This window comes from Ptychodera flava, chromosome 10 (assembly GCF_041260155.1).
Source record: "Ptychodera flava strain L36383 chromosome 10, AS_Pfla_20210202, whole genome shotgun sequence".
In the NCBI taxonomy this organism is placed as follows: Eukaryota; Metazoa; Hemichordata; class Enteropneusta; family Ptychoderidae; genus Ptychodera; species Ptychodera flava.
The window spans coordinates 36,252,255-36,271,536 of record NC_091937.1 but is presented as its reverse complement, the minus strand read 5'-3'; the positions used below and the strand labels follow the sequence as shown (position 1 = coordinate 36,271,536).

Sequence of the window (19,282 nt, the reverse complement as noted above, 5' to 3'; positions counted from 1 at the left end):
AATCCTGCAAATACAGCTTATATAACCATTTGATTGACGGTCGGTTCAAGTTGCAAACGGTCATTTATTCCCCAGCACTACACTCAAATTTCCTTTAAAACGTCTTCCAGTCACGTTAGTAATTTGAATATTGTTACGTGCAGAGAAAACGAACAAAAGGGGGAACTCAGCAGTTAACGTTTAAAACAAAATTTATTACAAAAATAAAACTAATTGCTAAGTAGGGATAGAGTACAAGCTTAAAAGTGTACAGACTACTTATCTCAGCTGGGACGGCAAAGCTCCAGTCTCAGAGTTGTAACAGTCAGTTGGATGAATGAACAGTCCTTGCAGGCTTGAAGCTGCACAAAAGTCCACAGTATAAATCCAGCGTTGGCAGTGAAGGTCTTGAAAAGTCTAGAGAATGACTACTGCTGGAGTTTAGTAACACACAAGAGACACGATCCCAAAAGTACTGGAAGCTGAGAAGTCCTTTGGAACGCACGTCCCTTTTATAAAGGCATATAAGAACAATCTAGAACTTTTATTGACATGCTAATTACTGTTCTAAAATTATCTCCCTTACACAACTAATCAACTTCCAGAACATTCCAAACATGACTAATTGAATTCAAGGTTGTGAGGTCATTGAGGGTAGTGACCTTGAGAATGTTCTAGACTAATTGAACTCAGGTCATGATGAGTGTGGGGGAAATGACCTACATAACACACCCCCTCTTCAAAAAAAGAAAATTTTTCAAAGAAAAATCTTTCTTTTACAAATGTAATCTTGAAAAGGATTTAAGTACTCAAATTTTGTTGTACTCTAAAGTAAAATTTCTTGAAAGTGAACAACAATAAAATTTCTTGAAAGTGAACAACAATAATTCTAAATACGAGAGAGACAGTCTGCAATTAAATTGTCTCTGCCTTTGATATGTCTAATGTCAAGATTAAACTCCTGTAACATTAAACTCCATCTTAGCAATCTCTGATTTTTGCCTTTAAATTTCTGCAGAAAAACAAGAGGGTTGTGATCAATATAAACCACTATTGGCTGATTTGAAGAAGTAACATAAACTTCAAAATGCTGTAAAGCTAATATCAAAGATAAACACTCTTTTTCGATTGTAGAGTAGTTTCTCTGGGATTTGTTAAATTTGCGTGAAAAATAGCAAACAGGATGATCTACACCATGACTATCCTCTTGCAATAAAACAGCACCAGCAGCCGTATCACTAGCATCTACAGCTAATTTGAATGGCAAAGTGAAATCTGGTGCAGACAACACTGGGGCACTTTGCAGTATGGCTTTAAGTGTATCAAATGCCTGTTGGCATTGCTCTGACCAAACAAACTTTACTTTCTTTTTAAGTAAGTTAGTCAAAGGCTCAGTAATTGCGGAGAAATTTGGACAGAATTTTCTGTAGTAACCAGCCATACCGAGAAAGCGCATCAGTTGTCGTTTGCAGTTTGGTATGGGAAAACTTGAAATGGCACTGATTTTGGCATCAACAGGTTTTACCTCACCCTGTCCTACAGTATGTCCGAGGTAAGTTACCCTTGCCCAACCAAACTCAGATTTGGCAAGGTTGACAGTCAACATTGCTTTGCTCAGTCTCTCAAAGAACTTCCGCATGAGCTTGATGTGTTCCTCCCAGGTGTCACTATACAGGATGACGTCGTCAACGTAGGCTGCACACCCGTCTAGCCCGGATATGACGTCGTTGATCATCCGTTGGAAACGTTGCCGGAGAGTTCTTCATTCCGAATGGCATCACCTTGTACTGGAACAATCCGTCTGGTGTAACAAAAGGCGGATATTTCACGAGCACGATCCGTCAGAGGGACTTGCCAAAATCCCTTCAGTAGGTCAAATTTTGTCACATACTTGGCTTTTCCCACTCGGTCGATGCAGTCATCAATCCTCGGGATTGGGAAAGTGTCTGTCTTTGTTAAAGTGTTGACCTTCCTAAAGTCCGTGCACATACGATAACTGTGATCTGATTTGGGAACAAGTATGCACGGCGAACTCCAGTTACTTTTACTGGGTTCAATAAAGTCATTGTCCAGCAGGTATTTGACTTCTTCCTGGAGATATTTGCTTTTGTTGGATTCAGTCTGTATGGATGTTGTTTTACAGGCTTACTGTCCCCAACATCAACGTCGTGATAGATGACGTTTGTCCTCGTTGGAACATCTTGAAACAGGTGTTTATATTCGTGGAGCAGTTCTTTCACCTGTTGTTGTTGTTCTGGCTGGAGGTGTGCCAACTTTGTAGACTCCAGCTTCTCCAGGATTTCTGAGTTCTGAAGCTTGACCGAGCCCAGCTTTGAGTTTAGAGTATTTTCACTCAAGTCAGTTTCAGTATCACTATCTTCATAATGGCAGAACTGACTGTACTGACAGGCTTTGTTTTAGTAGGATTATCCCTATCCAAATATGGCTTAAGCATATTTATGTGACATAGCTGTTTTGTTTTCGCCTGTCAGGTGTTATTATGATGTAATTTAAATCACTCAATTTCTTATCAATTAGGTATGGCCCAAAGTAACGAGCATGGAGTGGTTTGCCAGGAACCGGAAGTAGAACAAGAACTTTTTGACCTGGTTCAAACTTCCGTTTTGAGGTGTTTTTATCATATTTGGTTTTCATTGACTGCTGAGATGACTCAAGATTTTCTCTGGCTAATTCACATGCTTTAGAGAGTTTTGTACGAAAATCTGACACATATTGCAAAATATTCAGACAATCATCATCGTCTGATAGGAATTTCTCTTTAACGAGCTTAAGTGGGCCACGGACTGTATGTCCAAATACAAGCTCAAATGGGCTAAAACCAAGAGACTCTTGAATTGACTCTCTAACAGCAAAGAGCAAAAAATGAATTCCTTCATCCCACTGCTTCTCTGTGTCAAAACAGTAGGTCCTAATCATGTTTTTCAAAGTTTGATGAAATCGCTCAAGAGCACCCTGACTTTCTGGATGATAGGCGGATGACCTATACTGTTTAATGCCTAGCTGATCCATTACTTGTTGGAAAAATTCCAGACATAAAGTTGGAGCCTTGATCGGACTGGACACATTTAGGGAGGCCAAATAAAGTGAAAAATTTGACTAAAGCTCTCACTATAGTCTTTGTCTTTATGTTTCTCAGTGGTATGGCTTCTGGGAACCGAGTTGATGTACACATAATTGTCAACATGTACTCATTTCCTGATCTTGTTTTTGGTAGGGGCCCAACACAGTCTATTAGTATCCTACTAAATGGTTCTTGAAATGCAGGAATTGGCTGTAAAGGGGCCTTTGGAATGGTCTGATTTGGCTTTCCTACCATTTGACATGTGTGACAAGTTTTACAGAAATGTGCTACATCCTGCCTGAGATTAGGCCAATAAAAGTGACTGAGAATTTTATGATAAGTTTTCCTGACTCCTAAGTGACCAGCCCAGGGGGTTTCATGGGCCAGGCGCAATATTTCAGCACGATAGGGCTTTGGAACCACAATTTGATGTTTTATAGCCCAATCGTCATCAACCAAAACATCTGGAGGTCTCCATTTACGCATGAGAATACCAGATTTTGTATAATAGGAAACAGAGCTATCTGAAGTTTTACCTTCATCATCTACCCTGTCAAACAAAGACAAAATATCTGGGTCTTTGTGTTGTTCTGCAATGAGATTTGATCTAGAAAATGTCTGACTTTGGTCAGCAGAAGTTTTACTGGAAGTTTCAAATCCACGAGGGATAACGGAATGATCCGTGTCAAACACCTGACTGAGAAAGGTGTCATTTAAGTCAACATCTGTGACATTATTTTTGAGAGTATTTTGATTCTCAGAAGTTTCTTTGACATGGCTCGAGTAATTGCACAGGAAGGGAAAAGGCCGGGAATGTCTTCCTCTATTGGCTCTGGATTTTGATCTAAACTAGGATTATCAGTCACAAGTGGATTAGTAATGACCTTGTCCCCAGCAAGGTCGTTTCCAAGAAGAAGGTGAATCCCTTCAAAGGCAAAAAAGGCCTAACACCTAAAGCCACAGGTCCAGAAACAAAGTCCGAAGACAAATAGACATTATGGAGAGGAACAGGAATGTAGTCATTACAATCTACCCCCTTAATAAGAACTTTAGAACCTGAAAATGACTTTTCAGAAAACGGCAGGGTATCTGCCAACAAAAGAGACTGGGAAGCCCCGGTATCTCTTAAAATTTTGACAGGGTAGCGGAAGAGAAATCACTAGAAAGTGATATAAAACCATCATGAATAAATGGTTCGAAAATACCCATAATGCTATCTTGAGAAGAATTGACCTTGACCTCATTAATTGGGGATAAGAGGGTTTAACCTCAGAAAATGTGTTGCACACATTATTAGACTCTAATTGAGTTGATGAAGAAATAAAGCCGGTGGGCTTAGATCCACTTTGACCACTTTGACCTTCACGTTTTCTTTTCAATTTGAAACACTCTGACATTAAATGGCCGTCTTTCTTACAATAATTACAAGAAAGTGTACCGAACTGTTTGTCAGAAGGAGATTGAGACTTGGGATCTGATGATGTGGGAGTGTTATTTGAACTCTGTGAACTGTTGTCATTTGATTTTCTACTCTCCTTTGAGAAATTCTTGGATGAAAAGGACGAGTTAAATTTACCTGCATTGTTTCTGTATGAAAAGGACTGGGATGGTTTGCTGAGAAATGAAGATTTGTGGGTCAATGAATAATCATCGGCCAAACGTGCAGCAACCTCAATGTATCTGCCTTTTGTTCATTGATAAACGTCTTGATGTCACTCCGATGCACCTTTTAAATTCCTCAATCAAAACAAGTTGTCGTAATTTGTCATAATTCTGACTGACCTTTTCAGAAGAACACCAACGATCAAACAGTTGTTCTTTTGTTCGAGCAAATTCAACATAAGTTTGATCCTTCACCTTCTCACAATCCCTAAATTTCTGACGGTAAGCTTCAGGCACCAACTCATAGCCCTTGAGAATTAATTCCTTCACAGAATCATAATTTGAAGCCTGCTCTACTGACAACTGAATGTAAATTTCTCTGGCTTTACCCACCAAAGCACTCTGCAAAAGCATAGACCAGGACTCCTTAGGCCAGTTCAGACTCTGAGCAATTTTCTCAAAATGAAGGAAATATTTATCAACATCCTTTTCTTGGAAAGGGGGAACTAACCTGAAATGCTTAGTGATGTCAAACTTGTCTGAAGGGAAGAATTTTCCTGACTGTCCAAGCTCTAAACGTTTTATTTCTACCTGCAATCGTTGTTCTTCTAATCGCAATTCTTTTTCTCTCTGTCTTTCTTCCATTTCTAATCTTTCCTGCCTTTCTTTTTCTTTCATTTGCAATTCTTTTTCTTTCATTTGTAATTCTTTTTCTTTCTGTCTTTCTTCCATTGCTAACTTTTCACGTGCCAAATCTGCCTGTATTTCTAACTCTAATTTTCTGAGTTCAAAGGAAGACTTCAGAGTTTATCGGCAGCGGCTTCGTGCTGACCGCTTGGCAGTCTGTCAGCGTTTTTGCGGTCGGAAAAAACTAAAAAGTGGCATTTTCTGGAGCGTGTGCCCTCATGTTGCCTGTTTGGTGTCCACTTACACAGTGAACGCTGCCATAGGTTGGCGTCCTTTTAAAGGGAGGCTCTGCCTTTAACAGACTTAAAAAAACTTTTACAAAGCTTAAAGTTGTTCATAATGCTTGACTTGGTCAAGCATTGGGCACATCCTCAGCATTCACATTGTCTTTCAGCCATTGATTCTCATGTGTTCTAAAATGTGCCTCAATCTGATACTGATTGTATAGAGAATCTTAAATTATGTCTAAACACTTCATCACTTCCTTTTGTATTAAAATAGTATTTGCCAGTGATGAATTCTCATCACTTGCTTTGACTGACAAATATGGATCAGACACAAATATTAACCCCATCCATTGCAGTCCGATGGTCTTAAACTTGATGGATTCTTTTGTGATTCCCCAGTGTGATTTGATGACTAAATGTTCTTACAAATTGTTTGCATTGAAATGGTTCTCCATATCTGAAGAGTTCAACTGGATTTTTATTGTTTGAATGTTCAACCACTTTCCTTGCATACATGGTTTTTCACCTGTATGGATACTTTTGTCTTTAGCTTGGTGTGATGGCATAAAGTTTTGTAACATTCTTTGCAATAAAGTTGTTTTCAGAAGTGTGGATTCTGATGTAGCTGTTACAATGGCTTTTCTGGACAAAAAGTTTGCCACATTATTTGAATTCAAATGGCTTTTCACCTGTGAGAATTCCCACGAGTTTTCAGTGCTGTTTTTTATCTTCACATATTATTACTCTTGTCAGTGAAATCTTTTTTTCACATGTGGATTAGAAAGAGCCTGTTCAGATGGCTTTTCTGTACAAATGTTTTGCCACATTCTTCACATTGAAATGATTTTTCACCTGTGGATTAGAAAGTGACTGTTCAAAGTGCTTTTCTGTGCAAATGTTTTACCACATTCTTTGCATTCATATGGCCTTTCACCAGTATGAATTCTTTTGTGTTTATACAGTGTGCCATTTTCTCTGAACTTTTTATGACATTCTTTGCATTCAAATGGTTTTTCACCAGTATGAATTCTTTTGTGTGTATTCATTGTTAATTTATCTCTAAACTTTTTACCACATTCTATGCATTCAAATGGTTTTTCACCAGTATGGATTTTTTTGTGGTAATTCATTTGGTCTGGACTTCTGAATCTCTTACCACATTCTTTGCATTCAACTGGCCTTTCACCAGTATGAATTCTTTTGTGTTTATACAGTGTGCTGCTATCTCTGAACTTTTTATGACATTCTTTGCATTCAAATGGTTTTTCACCAGTATGAATTCTTTTGTGTGTATTCATTGTTAATTTATCTCTAAACTTTTTACCACATTCTATGCATTCAAATGGTTTTTCACCAGTATGGATTCTTTTGTGGTAATTCAATTGGGCTGGACGTCTGAATGTCTTACCACATTCTTTGCATTCATATTGCCTTTCACCAGTATGAATTCTTTTGTGAATATTCAATGTGCCCTTGACCCTGAACTTTTCACCACATACTTTACATTCACATGGCTTTTCACCTGTGTGGATTCTTTTGTGGTAAATCAGTGTGAAGCGATGTCTGAAAGTCATACCACATTCTTTGCATTCATATGGTCTTTCACCAGTATGAATTCTTGTGTGAATGTTTAGTGCCCCTTTTTGTGTAAACATTTTACCACATTCTTTGCATTCATATGGCCTTTCACCAGTATGAATTCTTGTGTGAATGTTTAGTTCTGATTTATTCATAAACCTTTTACCACATTGATTACAATGAAATGGTTGTTCCCCTCTGTGGATTAGATAGTGCCTGTTCAAATGGCTTTCCTGTAGAAATATTTTACTACATTCTTTGCATTCAAATGTTTTTTCACGGGTATGACTTCTTTTGTGGTAAACAAAAGTACTTTGCACTCTGAAAGTCTTACCACATTCTTTACACTCATATGGCTTTTCACCAGTATGAATTCTTATGTGAGAATTCAGTGCTGATTTTGTCCTAAACATTTTACCACATTCTTTGCATTCAAAGGGTTTTTCACCTGTGTGGATTAGAAAGTGCCTATTCAAATGCCTTTGTCTGTAAATGTTTTACCACATTCTTTGCATTCAAAGGGTTTTTCACCTGTGTGGATCAGAAAGTGCCTTTTCAAATGGCTTTTCTTTACAAATGCTTTGCCACATTCTTCACACTGAAATGGTTTTCCAGCTTTGTGGATTATAAAGTGCCTTTTCAGATGCCTTTGCTGTACAAATGTCTCACCACAGTCTTTGCATACATATGGCCTTTCACCAGTATTCATTCCTGTGTTTGTATCCAGTGTGCTTTGACCTCTGAACTTTTCACATCATTCTTTGCATTGAGAGGGTTTTTTATGGGTGTGGATTAAATGTGGCTCTACAAATTGCTTTGCTCTACAAATGTTTTGCCACAATCTTTGCATCGAGAGGGTCTTTCACCTGTGTGCATCCTGATGTGATTTTTTAAAAGTGCCTCGACTTGTGATTGTTCCAGAACTGTCGTTGCATCCAAATGATCTTGTATGGACTCAGATCTTAACCTTGCAAATGATGTTATGTCTTGCCTTTAGTAGTTGTTCTGTTCTCATTTAGTGATGTTTCCCACAAGAAGGGTTGTTTCTATACAATGACATTGAAGTCTAACGTAGCCATCTTGGATCTGGGTGTAAGAGATGAGGCACACATCTGAAGATTGAAAAAACAGTACTGTACATTATGAAAACATCTTATATCCCATTCAATGATCTAGCAATGAATAACAGTTTCATAGCACCTGAAGTATTATACAAACTAAAGCAGTTCAGTTACAAAGTACAAAGTACCTATGAACACCACATTATGACAACTCAGTGTTCACGCTAATGCTCACCATACTCACAGATACAAAAATACCACAATTATACGGTGTCGCTCAAATTTGATCAGAATTGGTATATACCAGTATGGGTTACCAATGATCAACAATAAATGTTGTTTCTATCTGTTCAGTGAAGGAAAATTCTACGTTGATGTTATGACAATGATTTCTGCACAGTACAACCAGAAAAACAACAAGAAATATTTAAACCAGAAAAACAAGAATGACAAAAGTAATTAAGGTCTGAAACTTTAGGTACTGGAGGTCAACTTTAGCAACATGCATAGCAGAAACAAGCCCCTCTTAGTTTGACCATAGACGGTCTTCCCCCCTCTACTGTCTATGGTTTGAGCAGGTCTGTTAATATGTAACAGTTCATAAACAATGACAGGAAATAACTCAAGATCAGTGGAGTTGGCCTGTTTCTTACTGGCATGCCATCACTCCTGCACATTTGCAGGATTTCACTTTTTCTTACCTCATTTGCACATTTTTGACACTGATGTGTTCATTTGAACAAATTCACATATCAACCCCTGCATCTACCTGTACACCAAAAACTGAGATGGTAGCTCTGGAGGTATGTGAGCCTTTGTGTGTGACGGACATACATCAGCACATACATACCAACAAATATACAGACATACAGATGCCATCGACTCATCATATAAGCTCTTTTTGGTATTTATATACAAAACCAAATATGAGCTAATAAAAACTTGACTGTGGTGAAATTCTTTAAAAGCGATTTGCCACACTTGCAAATAAAAATTAGAAGTTGAATTTCAACTTCGCCAGCCAAAACTACAAGTTTTGCCGAGTAATTGAAGTGAGTAACACTTCCTAGTTGAAAACATGGGAATCTGAAAGTGATGCTCCTCAGAGGGCGAACTGACCACAGTGACTTGTGGTTCCACACTGGTACATCATTGCTGCTATGTGTGGTATGCAGTTATACTACACAACAGCTGTTGTGCAGTACCGGTATATGCAGCCAATTCAGGGGTTATAGGCTGTTTTGTCAATGATGTCAGCATACTTTATAAATGCTAATGATCAATCCACCCTCATAAATGTCGTGAAAGTAAGACGTGCCACTTTTGAATTCATGCAAATCTGATGCGTTGCCAGATGAGTGGAAATACTTGAATGGCCTGAACTCTCAACAATGCATTATTTCTTGATGGCCCAGGCTGTCATATTGCATTGCCCAGGGTCTAAAACCAGGCCAGTTTGATGCCTGACCTATCGACTTGCCCCAGTCCAGTAGAAATTTTGGAAATCATCAAGCAGCAAGGAAGAAATTGTGAGTTATTTGAAGGCCTGTGCACTGCTTGAACGGTCAGAGCTGAGTCGGTCCCTTCTTATTATTTACTGTTTACAGAGTCTGCCGAGGCAGTACAGTGACTGCGCATCAAGTTATACCAGCATTGCTGTTGCACTGTAACTACATTGACCGTATTTCTGAGGGTCTGTGGTACAGCTGAGTGAATTTGGCATAAATACTGATCATCATTCAGGATTTGAGTGCTGTAAGGTACTTCTGAAGGTATACAATAACGACAGAAATATTATTTTTTATCAAGAATATTAGTGTTTGACCTTTTGATGACCCGCATAGCGACGCACGCTACCCCGCCAACAGATAGCTGCGTTTCCACAGCTACAATGTCTGTAATACAAATGCGCAAATTTGGCACGGAAACTGATCATCATTCAAGATTGGAATGCAGTAGGGTACTTGTAAAAGTATACAATAATGACAAATATTTAATATTTATCAAAAGTATTCATACGGGTCCTACTAATTACTGCCCGTGACTGCCCGTGACTGCCCGTGAACTGCCAGAGGACTGCCCGAGGAGCAACTGGGCCAAATTTCGCCAATTTTAACACTAAGCCAATAGCTTGAACTTATGCCTGGCTAACCAAAAATATCATTGCTTTTGTGTTTTCTTTAGCGGCTTTACAAGCCGAAAGACGCCGGGCTTTCGAGGAGAAAGACGCCCCCATCTTGATTGTATGATCATACCATTCAGTGCAAGGGGTGGTAGGCTATCAAGCTGTACACACTCGGCGAGGTTATTGTACCACCTCTCGTACTAAATGGTATGATCTCACTATCAAGCTGGCGGATGTCCTTCGAGCCGGGCGTCTTCAGAGTTTCAAAACCGCCGGAGAAAACATCAGGTTAACGCCAAATCAATGATATTTTTGGTTGGCTGGGCATGATGTAAACTGAACCTATTGGCCTAGTGTTAAAATGGGCGAAATTTGGCCCACTTTTTCCTCAGGCAGTGCTCGGGCAGTCCTCAGGCAGCTACGGGCAGTCACGGGCAGTAATTAGTAGGACCGATTCACATACACATAATAATAATAATAATTAATTCTTAGAAGAAATGCACTACACATACGTCTCAGTGCCTTTAACACAACAAACAAAACAAAAGACAAAAACAAAAATCCATTACAAGAGTCACAAGTGGAAAAAGTCCAAAAATCCAAAAGTAAATGAAAAAAGTAAAAATTCAATAAAACGCATTAAAAAGCAGGCAAGCAAGCAAAATGACCCGTACAAGACTCGTACGGCATTAAAAATTCACCATGTGGAAAAGGTCAGCACAAAATTTGTAAAAAATGCAAAAATGTTAAAAAAAAAGTCGCAGAAACGAATAAAAAACAGTTCCAGATAAAAAATGACTGATCATCCCTAGCATGAATAATACTGGCTAAAAAGGTAAGCCTTTAAACTACGTTTAAAACAGTCAACAGATGTAGCATTGCGGATCTCGGCCGGCAGAGAATTCCACAGAGACGGTGCAGAAACAGAGAAAGCCTTCTGACCATAAGACTTATTAAATTTCCCATAAGGTGGCACTAATCGCAGAGAATCGGCAGATCTAAGATCTCTAGCAGGGGTGTAGAGCTCAACCAGGTCAATCAAATATAGTGGTGCAACACGATGAATAACTTTATAAACAGTCAGCATGATTTTAAACTTGATGCGTGCCTCAACAGGTAGCCAGTGTAGATCGATTAGTACAGGTGTGATATGGTCGAATTTACGGGTTCGAGAAATAAGGCGGGCAGCAGCATTTTGAAGTGATTGAAGGTGTTGAAGTTGAATCTTGTTGATGCCGTATAAAAGACCGTTGCAGTAATCTAGACGAGAGGTGATAAACGCGTGAACATTTTTTCCGTTGTGGACTTGTCCAACAGCTGACGGATCTTGCCAATTCTAGACAGAGCATAAAAACCATTTCTGCAGATATGACTAATTTGGTCGCACATAGAGCCAGACTGATCAAGGGTAACGCCAAGATTACGAACGGTAGCAGATGGAGCTATATCAAACTCGCCAATCCTTAGGCTTGGAAGTTTCACTACATCAGATCTCAGTCCGGACGAAAATTGAACAACCTCCGTCTTGTCATCATTAAGAATTAACATATTTGATTTCATCCAGCGCGAATGTCATCAACACATACTTCAATAGACCCTTGGACTTCATCTGGTTTATTGCAAACAACATAAATTTGTGTATCATCTGCGTATAACATGTGGTTGAGACCATGCTGTACAATGATATCTTCGAGTGGTGCCGTATAGAGGGTGAAAAGAATGGGACCCAAAACAGAGCCCTGAGGAACGCCACTTTTCATATGTGTACTGGATGATGTTGCAAATCCAACTTTGACACACTGAGTGCGATTGTTGAGGTATGATCTGAACCACGATAGTGCTGTGCCGGTGATACCAAAACGAAATTGAAGTCTATGTAGAAGGACTTCATGGTCAACTGTGTCGAACGCAGCCGATAAGTCCAGCATAACAAGGACGACGTCTTTCTTGTCGTTGAGGGCGAGCATGATGTCGTTGTGTACACGCATAAGGGCCGTCTCTGTACTGTGATGGGCGCGATACGCGCTTTGGAACTTGGTAAACAGACAGTACTTTCTGAGATGAGTATTCAGCTGGGCAGCAACAATGCGCTCAAGTACTTTCGATAAGAAAGACAAATTTGATACGGGTCGATAGTTCTTAAGGATATTTGGGTTGAGGTCTGTTTTTTTCAGCAATGGTCGGATGATAGCGGACTTGAAGTGACTAGGGACGGAACCCGATGACAGTGACGAATTGAAAAGATGTGTCATGAATGGCAATAGAGCATCTGCAAATTTCTTGATATATTTTACAGGCAGTACATCCAGATCACAGGATTTCGAAGATGCTTGTAATATGATGTTATTCACCTGGTCTGTAGTCACCTGGTTGAAACATGGTAGGGTGTGTGATGGTAAGACGTTGTCATTATCAATGTGGGGACTTGGTAGGCCTTCTCGAAGTCGCAAAATCTTAGAGTTAAAGTAATCCAGGAATTCAGATGGAAGTGTCGCTGGTTTGAATTGGCTTGGTAGAACTTTTCTGATGATTGTCTTCGCGTCGGATAACTCGGCAATGATGTTAAGGAGTCCCTTGTCGTCTGCTTCTTGGATACGAATGCGATGGTAGTCGGCCTTGAGTTCATCACACCGACGAAAATATTCTTTTCGCTTTGTGAGAAAAATCTGACGATCGATCTCAAGATTGGTAGAACAATATTTTGTCTCCAGCTGTCGTACAATTTTCCTCATCATCAACAGCTCTTCACAGAACCATGGTGCCCTTACCTTGTCGGTAACGATTCTCGGCTTAATAGGCGCAATAGTGTCCAATACGTCTATTACTGCGGCATGGTAGAATGTTGACAGGTGTTCAGTGTTGCTATCTCGTGAATAGTTCGAAAGCTTGGCGGTGATTTTTTCTTGCAATTCATCAGGGTTTATAGTCCGGAGATTGCGACACGAAATCGTAATCTTCTTGTTTGCTGGGCGTCGTACATCCAAACCAAACTTTATGAAACTGTGATCAGAGTTCATCGAATTTGTGACATTAACGGAATGAAGAAATTGATCTGTCGTTCGGGTTATAAGCAGATCTAGGATATGACCCTTGTTGTGTGTCGACGTGAGAATGTGTTGGTACAATCCCATCGAGTGCAAAAGATTGGTAAATCTTACTGTATCTGGTGCATCAGTGTCATCTAGGTGAAGGTTGAAGTCACCAGCAATGACAAGGCGGCAAGCTGATGGTACGACGGACTCAAGTAGCGTAGAGAACTCGGTGAGAAATTCGTTGAATGTCGAACCATTTTTCTGTGACTTAGGCGGACGGTAGATTGTGATGACACGCAGAGACTGACTAGAAGCTTTCAACAGAACATCTAATGATTCAAAAGATCTGAATGAACCCGGTTGTTTCTCTGCAGCACGCAAATTTGACCGAGCGATCACAGCAACACCACCACCTCTACGTCCGGAGCGGGACTGATGATATACGTTATAGCCAGTGATTGACGAATGAATTCAGCGAGTGTTGGATCAGATTGACTCTTCAGCCAAGTTTCTGTGACGACAAGAATGTCTAAATTATCTTCGATCAAGGATGCAATAATGGCACCTATTTTCCCGGAAATTGAACGTGCATTCCAAAGAGCAGCATTCAGTTGTAGTTTTTGGAAACATGAAGACAACATCGGAATTTTCAATGGCGCTGGTACTCGTTTCTCAACAGGTGGTTGAATCGTACGATGCGTAACAAGAGTATTGATAGATGTAGGCTCACCGTATGCAATATTTTGTCCGGAAATCTGCCGAAGTACTCTTGGTCTAGAAGTTATCCTTGGAGATCGTGGAGTTCGATCACTTGTAAGAATAGTTGGGATACGGTATCGTGGTCTAGGATGTTTCAGCCCGGCTTTTCTTCCACGGGGTTTCACTAGAAGCGATGCAGTATTACGCAATGACGAACAAAGGCTTTTACGTAAAGGGAGAACGGAGACAGCCATGCTGAACCGCGATGAGAGATAACCAAAATATTACAGTCGTGGGTGAAGAAGAGACCGTCTTTCAAAAATAGTTTCGATGCTAGGACATTTAAAACACACACGGTGAGAAAATCTTCGAAAAAAGTTCGTCATAAACCAAGAAATATCAACTAAAAGAGCAGCTAAAAAGGCAGCCGGTCAACAGCGCCAGTTACATAACACTACACATAAATTTATTAATTTCTTAAACTCTTTTACAGTCAATTGAACTTTTGATCTCAACACGCTAGATTTTAGTCACTGAAATTTTCGGTTGCAGCACTACAACCTTCGTCAGCAGAATAACCCAATCTCAATGTCGTGACCTTTCGGACACGTGACATCAAAATCCGGTCATAGACTTTTGGTAATTTATACCTTCCACTGTCTCTATTAAGGGATGGCTGATTGACTCGGATATATATCGCCTCCTTGACACCCCTTTCGAAGTATCGTGGATCCCTATCAAGTATTTCTACATTTTCCAAGTTCACAAAATGGTCTGGTGATTCAATGTGGATATGTTGGGAAACTTCCAATGTTGTAGAGCTGGGCACACAGTCCATGTAGCCGACAATGAGATGCAAATGATATGCGGTCAAGGTCTCCTCAACTAACTTTCAGCTGGTTCTTCACTTTCTACTATTTTTTTACTATTTTTTACAAAGGCACAGACTTATTCTACCTGCAACTTAAAACTGATAGTGATTTTGTAGCTCATTCTTTACTATTTTTCATAGTTTTTGATAGCCGGTAACACACACTTCGTGTTCGTGTCGGCTACATGGACGATCTGCCTAGAGCTGGGACGCCGGTGTTCAAGAAATCTGGTTTTAGAGATCTCTCCGTTTCACCGATGTAAAATTGTGTGCAGGGGCCCTTATCGGTCTGACCTTGACACGGAATCATATAAACGGGACCAGTGATGTCTTTCTTGGCAGTTTTGTCCTTGGGTGCAACCAGTAACTGGCGTAGTGTTTGAGTAGGTTTGAAACAGACAATTATGCCGTAGGAGTTAAAAGTCCGTTTCAGGGCCTCAGAAATACCCTTCACATACGGTAGAACAATCTGTCCTTTCCGAACGAAGTCTTTTCGTGCTTTTGAGGTGGTCGCTTTCGGTTTACTATGTTTACTGACACGATTGAACGTCCATTATGGATACCCAGAGCTATTTTGCATCTAATGACACTGTAGAAATGCAGGCTAGAATGGTTTCTAGTCACCTCAAAAGTCGAATCAACTCACCCGTCACTGTGAATTCAGCTGTACACGCAGGCGGTGTCCGTTTAATATAGCCTACTGCACGTACTCTTATACCTTATCTTTGTTCCTTAATTTGTCCAACAAGCGAAACGATCGACAATTTCTTCAAATGAAATTATGTATAGTTCCTTTTAATAGGTCGACTGTCACATCTGAACTCTCAGCATCATATCGAAGATGGCGTCGCCAAACGGGCCACGATGATGAAGTTAGACTCGGTTTCGGATTCAGTTTCGGATTCGGTTTCGGATTCGAGTGACTGAAAGAAATTTTATATTTCAGCCGATTTTGTTAAAATGTGGATTACTTTATTTTCACTTGGAATTTATTTTCTTTACTTTCCCTGGACCTTTTTCTCAGCTAAAATCAAATCAAATCAGACTAGACAAAGTGAAAATATACCACAGTGAAACAATGAAAATCTATTCTTAGCTGAAATAAATTTCTGTCTGTTCTGTGCTGTTTTGTGTCTATATTTACAACTATTGTCTTACGAATTCTGACCTAGTGTTATTGGATTATGGATTGGTATGATTGCAATTATTTTACAGTGAAAATAAAATGGTCCATAGTACTTCGGTATGTTGCAAAGATAAATACTTGTCGTCAAGAACAAGTTTTTAATGGGTTGCCTGTCGGCATAAATTGTGTGCATCTATTTACAAAATAAAATAAAATGGTTAAAAAAATAGAAATTACAGAAAACTTCAAAGCACTTTTAATTCGAAATTGAAAGTAAGTGGAGGAAAACAACACTTACAAAAACATTTATACTTTAATTTGTTTATTTGTCACAATGTGTGTCACATGGTGTAATGCTAATGTGTTGTATTACTTTGATGTTTTGGTTGATGTTGATCAACATGACACTAAACTCCCGGACTAAACTATCAGTTAATATGTTGTGTAATAAAGATTGCATTGAATGCATTTCTTTGAATTGTGCGTAGTACTATTAGAGTACAGGTATACTGTCACCTGTTCCAATTTTGCCACAGTTACAATGGAAAGAGAAAATCTAACCAATCACAGATTTTAAGCGGGTGGCCGCTTTTTAAAAACAGCGCCCTCACATGGGCATTTTGAATACCAAGGAACGCCCCTTTGACCATATATGGGCATATTTAGATTACAGGTGACTGTATGTCTTTAAATAGTCCTAACTGCATAATGCTAATAATTGAGGTGGACACTTTTGACTTGTGTAGTCATGCACATGCACCATAGTTTCTTGCTCTAGTGCCGAAAGTGTTTAGTAATTTTGAACTGTAAGCTTAGAAGTTATGGTTATGTGTGAAATATTTATGTCATGAAATACATGCTACAATTTATGCTGTGAAATATATATTACATATGCCGACCGGTAATCCATTAAAAACTTGTTATTGATGACAAGTATTTATCTTTGCATACGGAAGTACTATGGTCCATTTTATTTTCACTGGAATTTATTTCAGCTGAAAATAATTTCATTGTTTCACTGTTATCTTATTTTCATTTTGTCTTGTCTGATTTTATTTTATTTTAGCTGAAAAAAGGTCCCGCGAAAGTAACGAAAATAAATTCCAAGTGAAAAATAAAGTATTCCACATTTTAACGAAATCGGCTGAAAATATAAAATTTCTTTCAGTCACTCAAATCCGAAACCAAATCCGAAACCGAGTCTAACTTCAGCATCGTCCAGCAATAGTCTGGTTCCCTGACCCATTTCCCCGGTAGAGGGCGTGGGGAAATATTTCCCACGCCCTCTACCGGGGAAATGGGTCAGGGAACCAGACTACGTCCAGCAAGTCCAGCAACGATGCTGAAGTTGGACTCAGTTTCGGATTCGGTTTCGGATTCGAATAACTGAGAATAGTTTTATATTTCCAGCGTATGTTATTATTTTTTCGAAGCATATGATAACTACTGATACACAAGGAGATATTTTACTTAACTAGATCACCTTACTGCACATGTAGCATGAATTTTATGACATAAATGTTTCGTACATAATCATAATTTATACAGTTTAAAAAACAAAACACTTGAGGCAGTAGAGCAAGAAACTATAGTGCATGAATACACCAAACAAAACTGCTGAAAAATTAGTCAAAAGTTACAACTTATGAGCAATTATGGGCATTATGCAGTTTGGACTATTCAAGCTTCAGTAATACACACAATACAAAGAAATGCATTCAATGCAATCTTTATTGTACAACATATTAACTGATAGTTTAGTCAGGGAGTTTAGTATGGTACATTCAAAATGAAATCTGTGTAGAAGAGCACCAATCAAAACAACAAAGTAAAACAACACATTAGCATTACACCACGTGATACACATTGTGACAAAAAAAACAACAAATTAAAGTATAAATGTTTTTGTAAATGTTGTTTTCCTTGCTCGACACTTCCTTTCAATTAAAGTACTTTGAAATTTTCTGTAATTTCTATTTTTTTACTATTTTAATTGTGAATACATGCACACAATTTATGCTTTAAAATATATACTACATATGCCGAAAGGTAATCCAGTAAAAACTTGTTCTTGACAACAAGTATTTATCTTTGCATACGAAAGTACTGCAGACCATTTTATTTTCACTGGAATTTATTTTAGCAGAAAACAGATTTTCATTGTTTCACTGTGTCTTATTTTGACTTTGATATTTCAAATAAAGAGTTCAACTCTAAATTGTCTGACTGCTTTCTTTATTACTACGAGTAATTTTATTAATTTTGACTTTGGTATTTCAAATAAAGATTTCGACTCCACACCGTCTGACTGCTTTATATATTAGGCTACCGACAAGTCCTTATCTCCTCTCGAACTTACCGGTATGTATACACCACCACAGCCGTCACACACGTAGTAAAATTATCTAAATATTTACTTCCTTTCCTTATTTTACTATGTGTGTGACGGCTGTCGTGTTGACTTAATCACTTCATCTGCTGATACAGACAGCGGATTAGCAAGTTGGCAATGTTTTCGGAGCAATCATAGTGGTGTATGCACAAGTTAATATGTCACTGTTTTCTCTATCATTTTCTCTCCTTTTCTTCATGCTCTGACTGATCGGTGTAAATAAAATAAATGGTTATATAACCTAACCTAGCCTCTGTGACTCTTTATTTATTTTACATCCCATTACAAGGACGTATATCTCTCATACATACATGTTGTAATTAATTAGTCAACACAATTAATTATGCTAATCCATGGACTTATCAGGGATTTTACGGGTCGGTCAACATCGCGAAAGATAGGAAAGGTTACTAAAATTGGCTCCTTTTTCATTTACATCTCTATCTTTCCAATAATGACCAACCCTTGATAAGTCCGTGCACGGATTAACATAATTAGTTGTGTTTATTAATTAATTACAACATATGTGTATGAGAGATACACATCCTTGTAATGGAGTGTAAAATAAATAAAGAGTCACAGAGGCTAGTTAAATATGCAAATTGGGAATTAATTGCAGTGAAAATCCAAAATGGCTTAGAATAATGTCGTATCATAGTGTCTTCTACGTACATATCAAGTTTCATCAATTTTGATTCAGTCAATTCAGATGCATACCCCTAAGTAGGAAAGTTCACCAAATGTGCAAATTATCAATTAACTTTCATGTCATAACCTAATGTCTTTCACGGCCGATAAATCCTTGTGTGATCAATATTTGT

The 19,282-nt window shown here is 38.7% G+C and overlaps 2 protein-coding genes across 2 annotated transcripts in view; both read right to left on the bottom strand.

Moving 5' to 3' along the window:
* LOC139142671 (protein disulfide-isomerase 1-like) overlaps positions 1–19,282 on the bottom strand; it is a 272,131-nt gene that overhangs the window by 85,244 nt on the left and 167,605 nt on the right. The window lies entirely within an intron of this gene.
* LOC139142657 (zinc finger protein 345-like) lies at positions 4,831–7,759 on the bottom strand. Its single transcript, XM_070712706.1, has one exon. The coding sequence runs from the start codon at positions 7,566–7,568 to the stop codon at positions 6,426–6,428; it is 1,143 nt and encodes a 380-aa protein (XP_070568807.1). The 5' UTR covers positions 7,569–7,759; the 3' UTR covers positions 4,831–6,425.

Excerpts from the sequence above, each read along its gene's own strand:
- LOC139142657 (XM_070712706.1), bottom strand. The coding sequence starts at position 7,568 with ATGTTTAGGACAAAATCAGCACTGAATTCTCACATAAGAATTCATACT.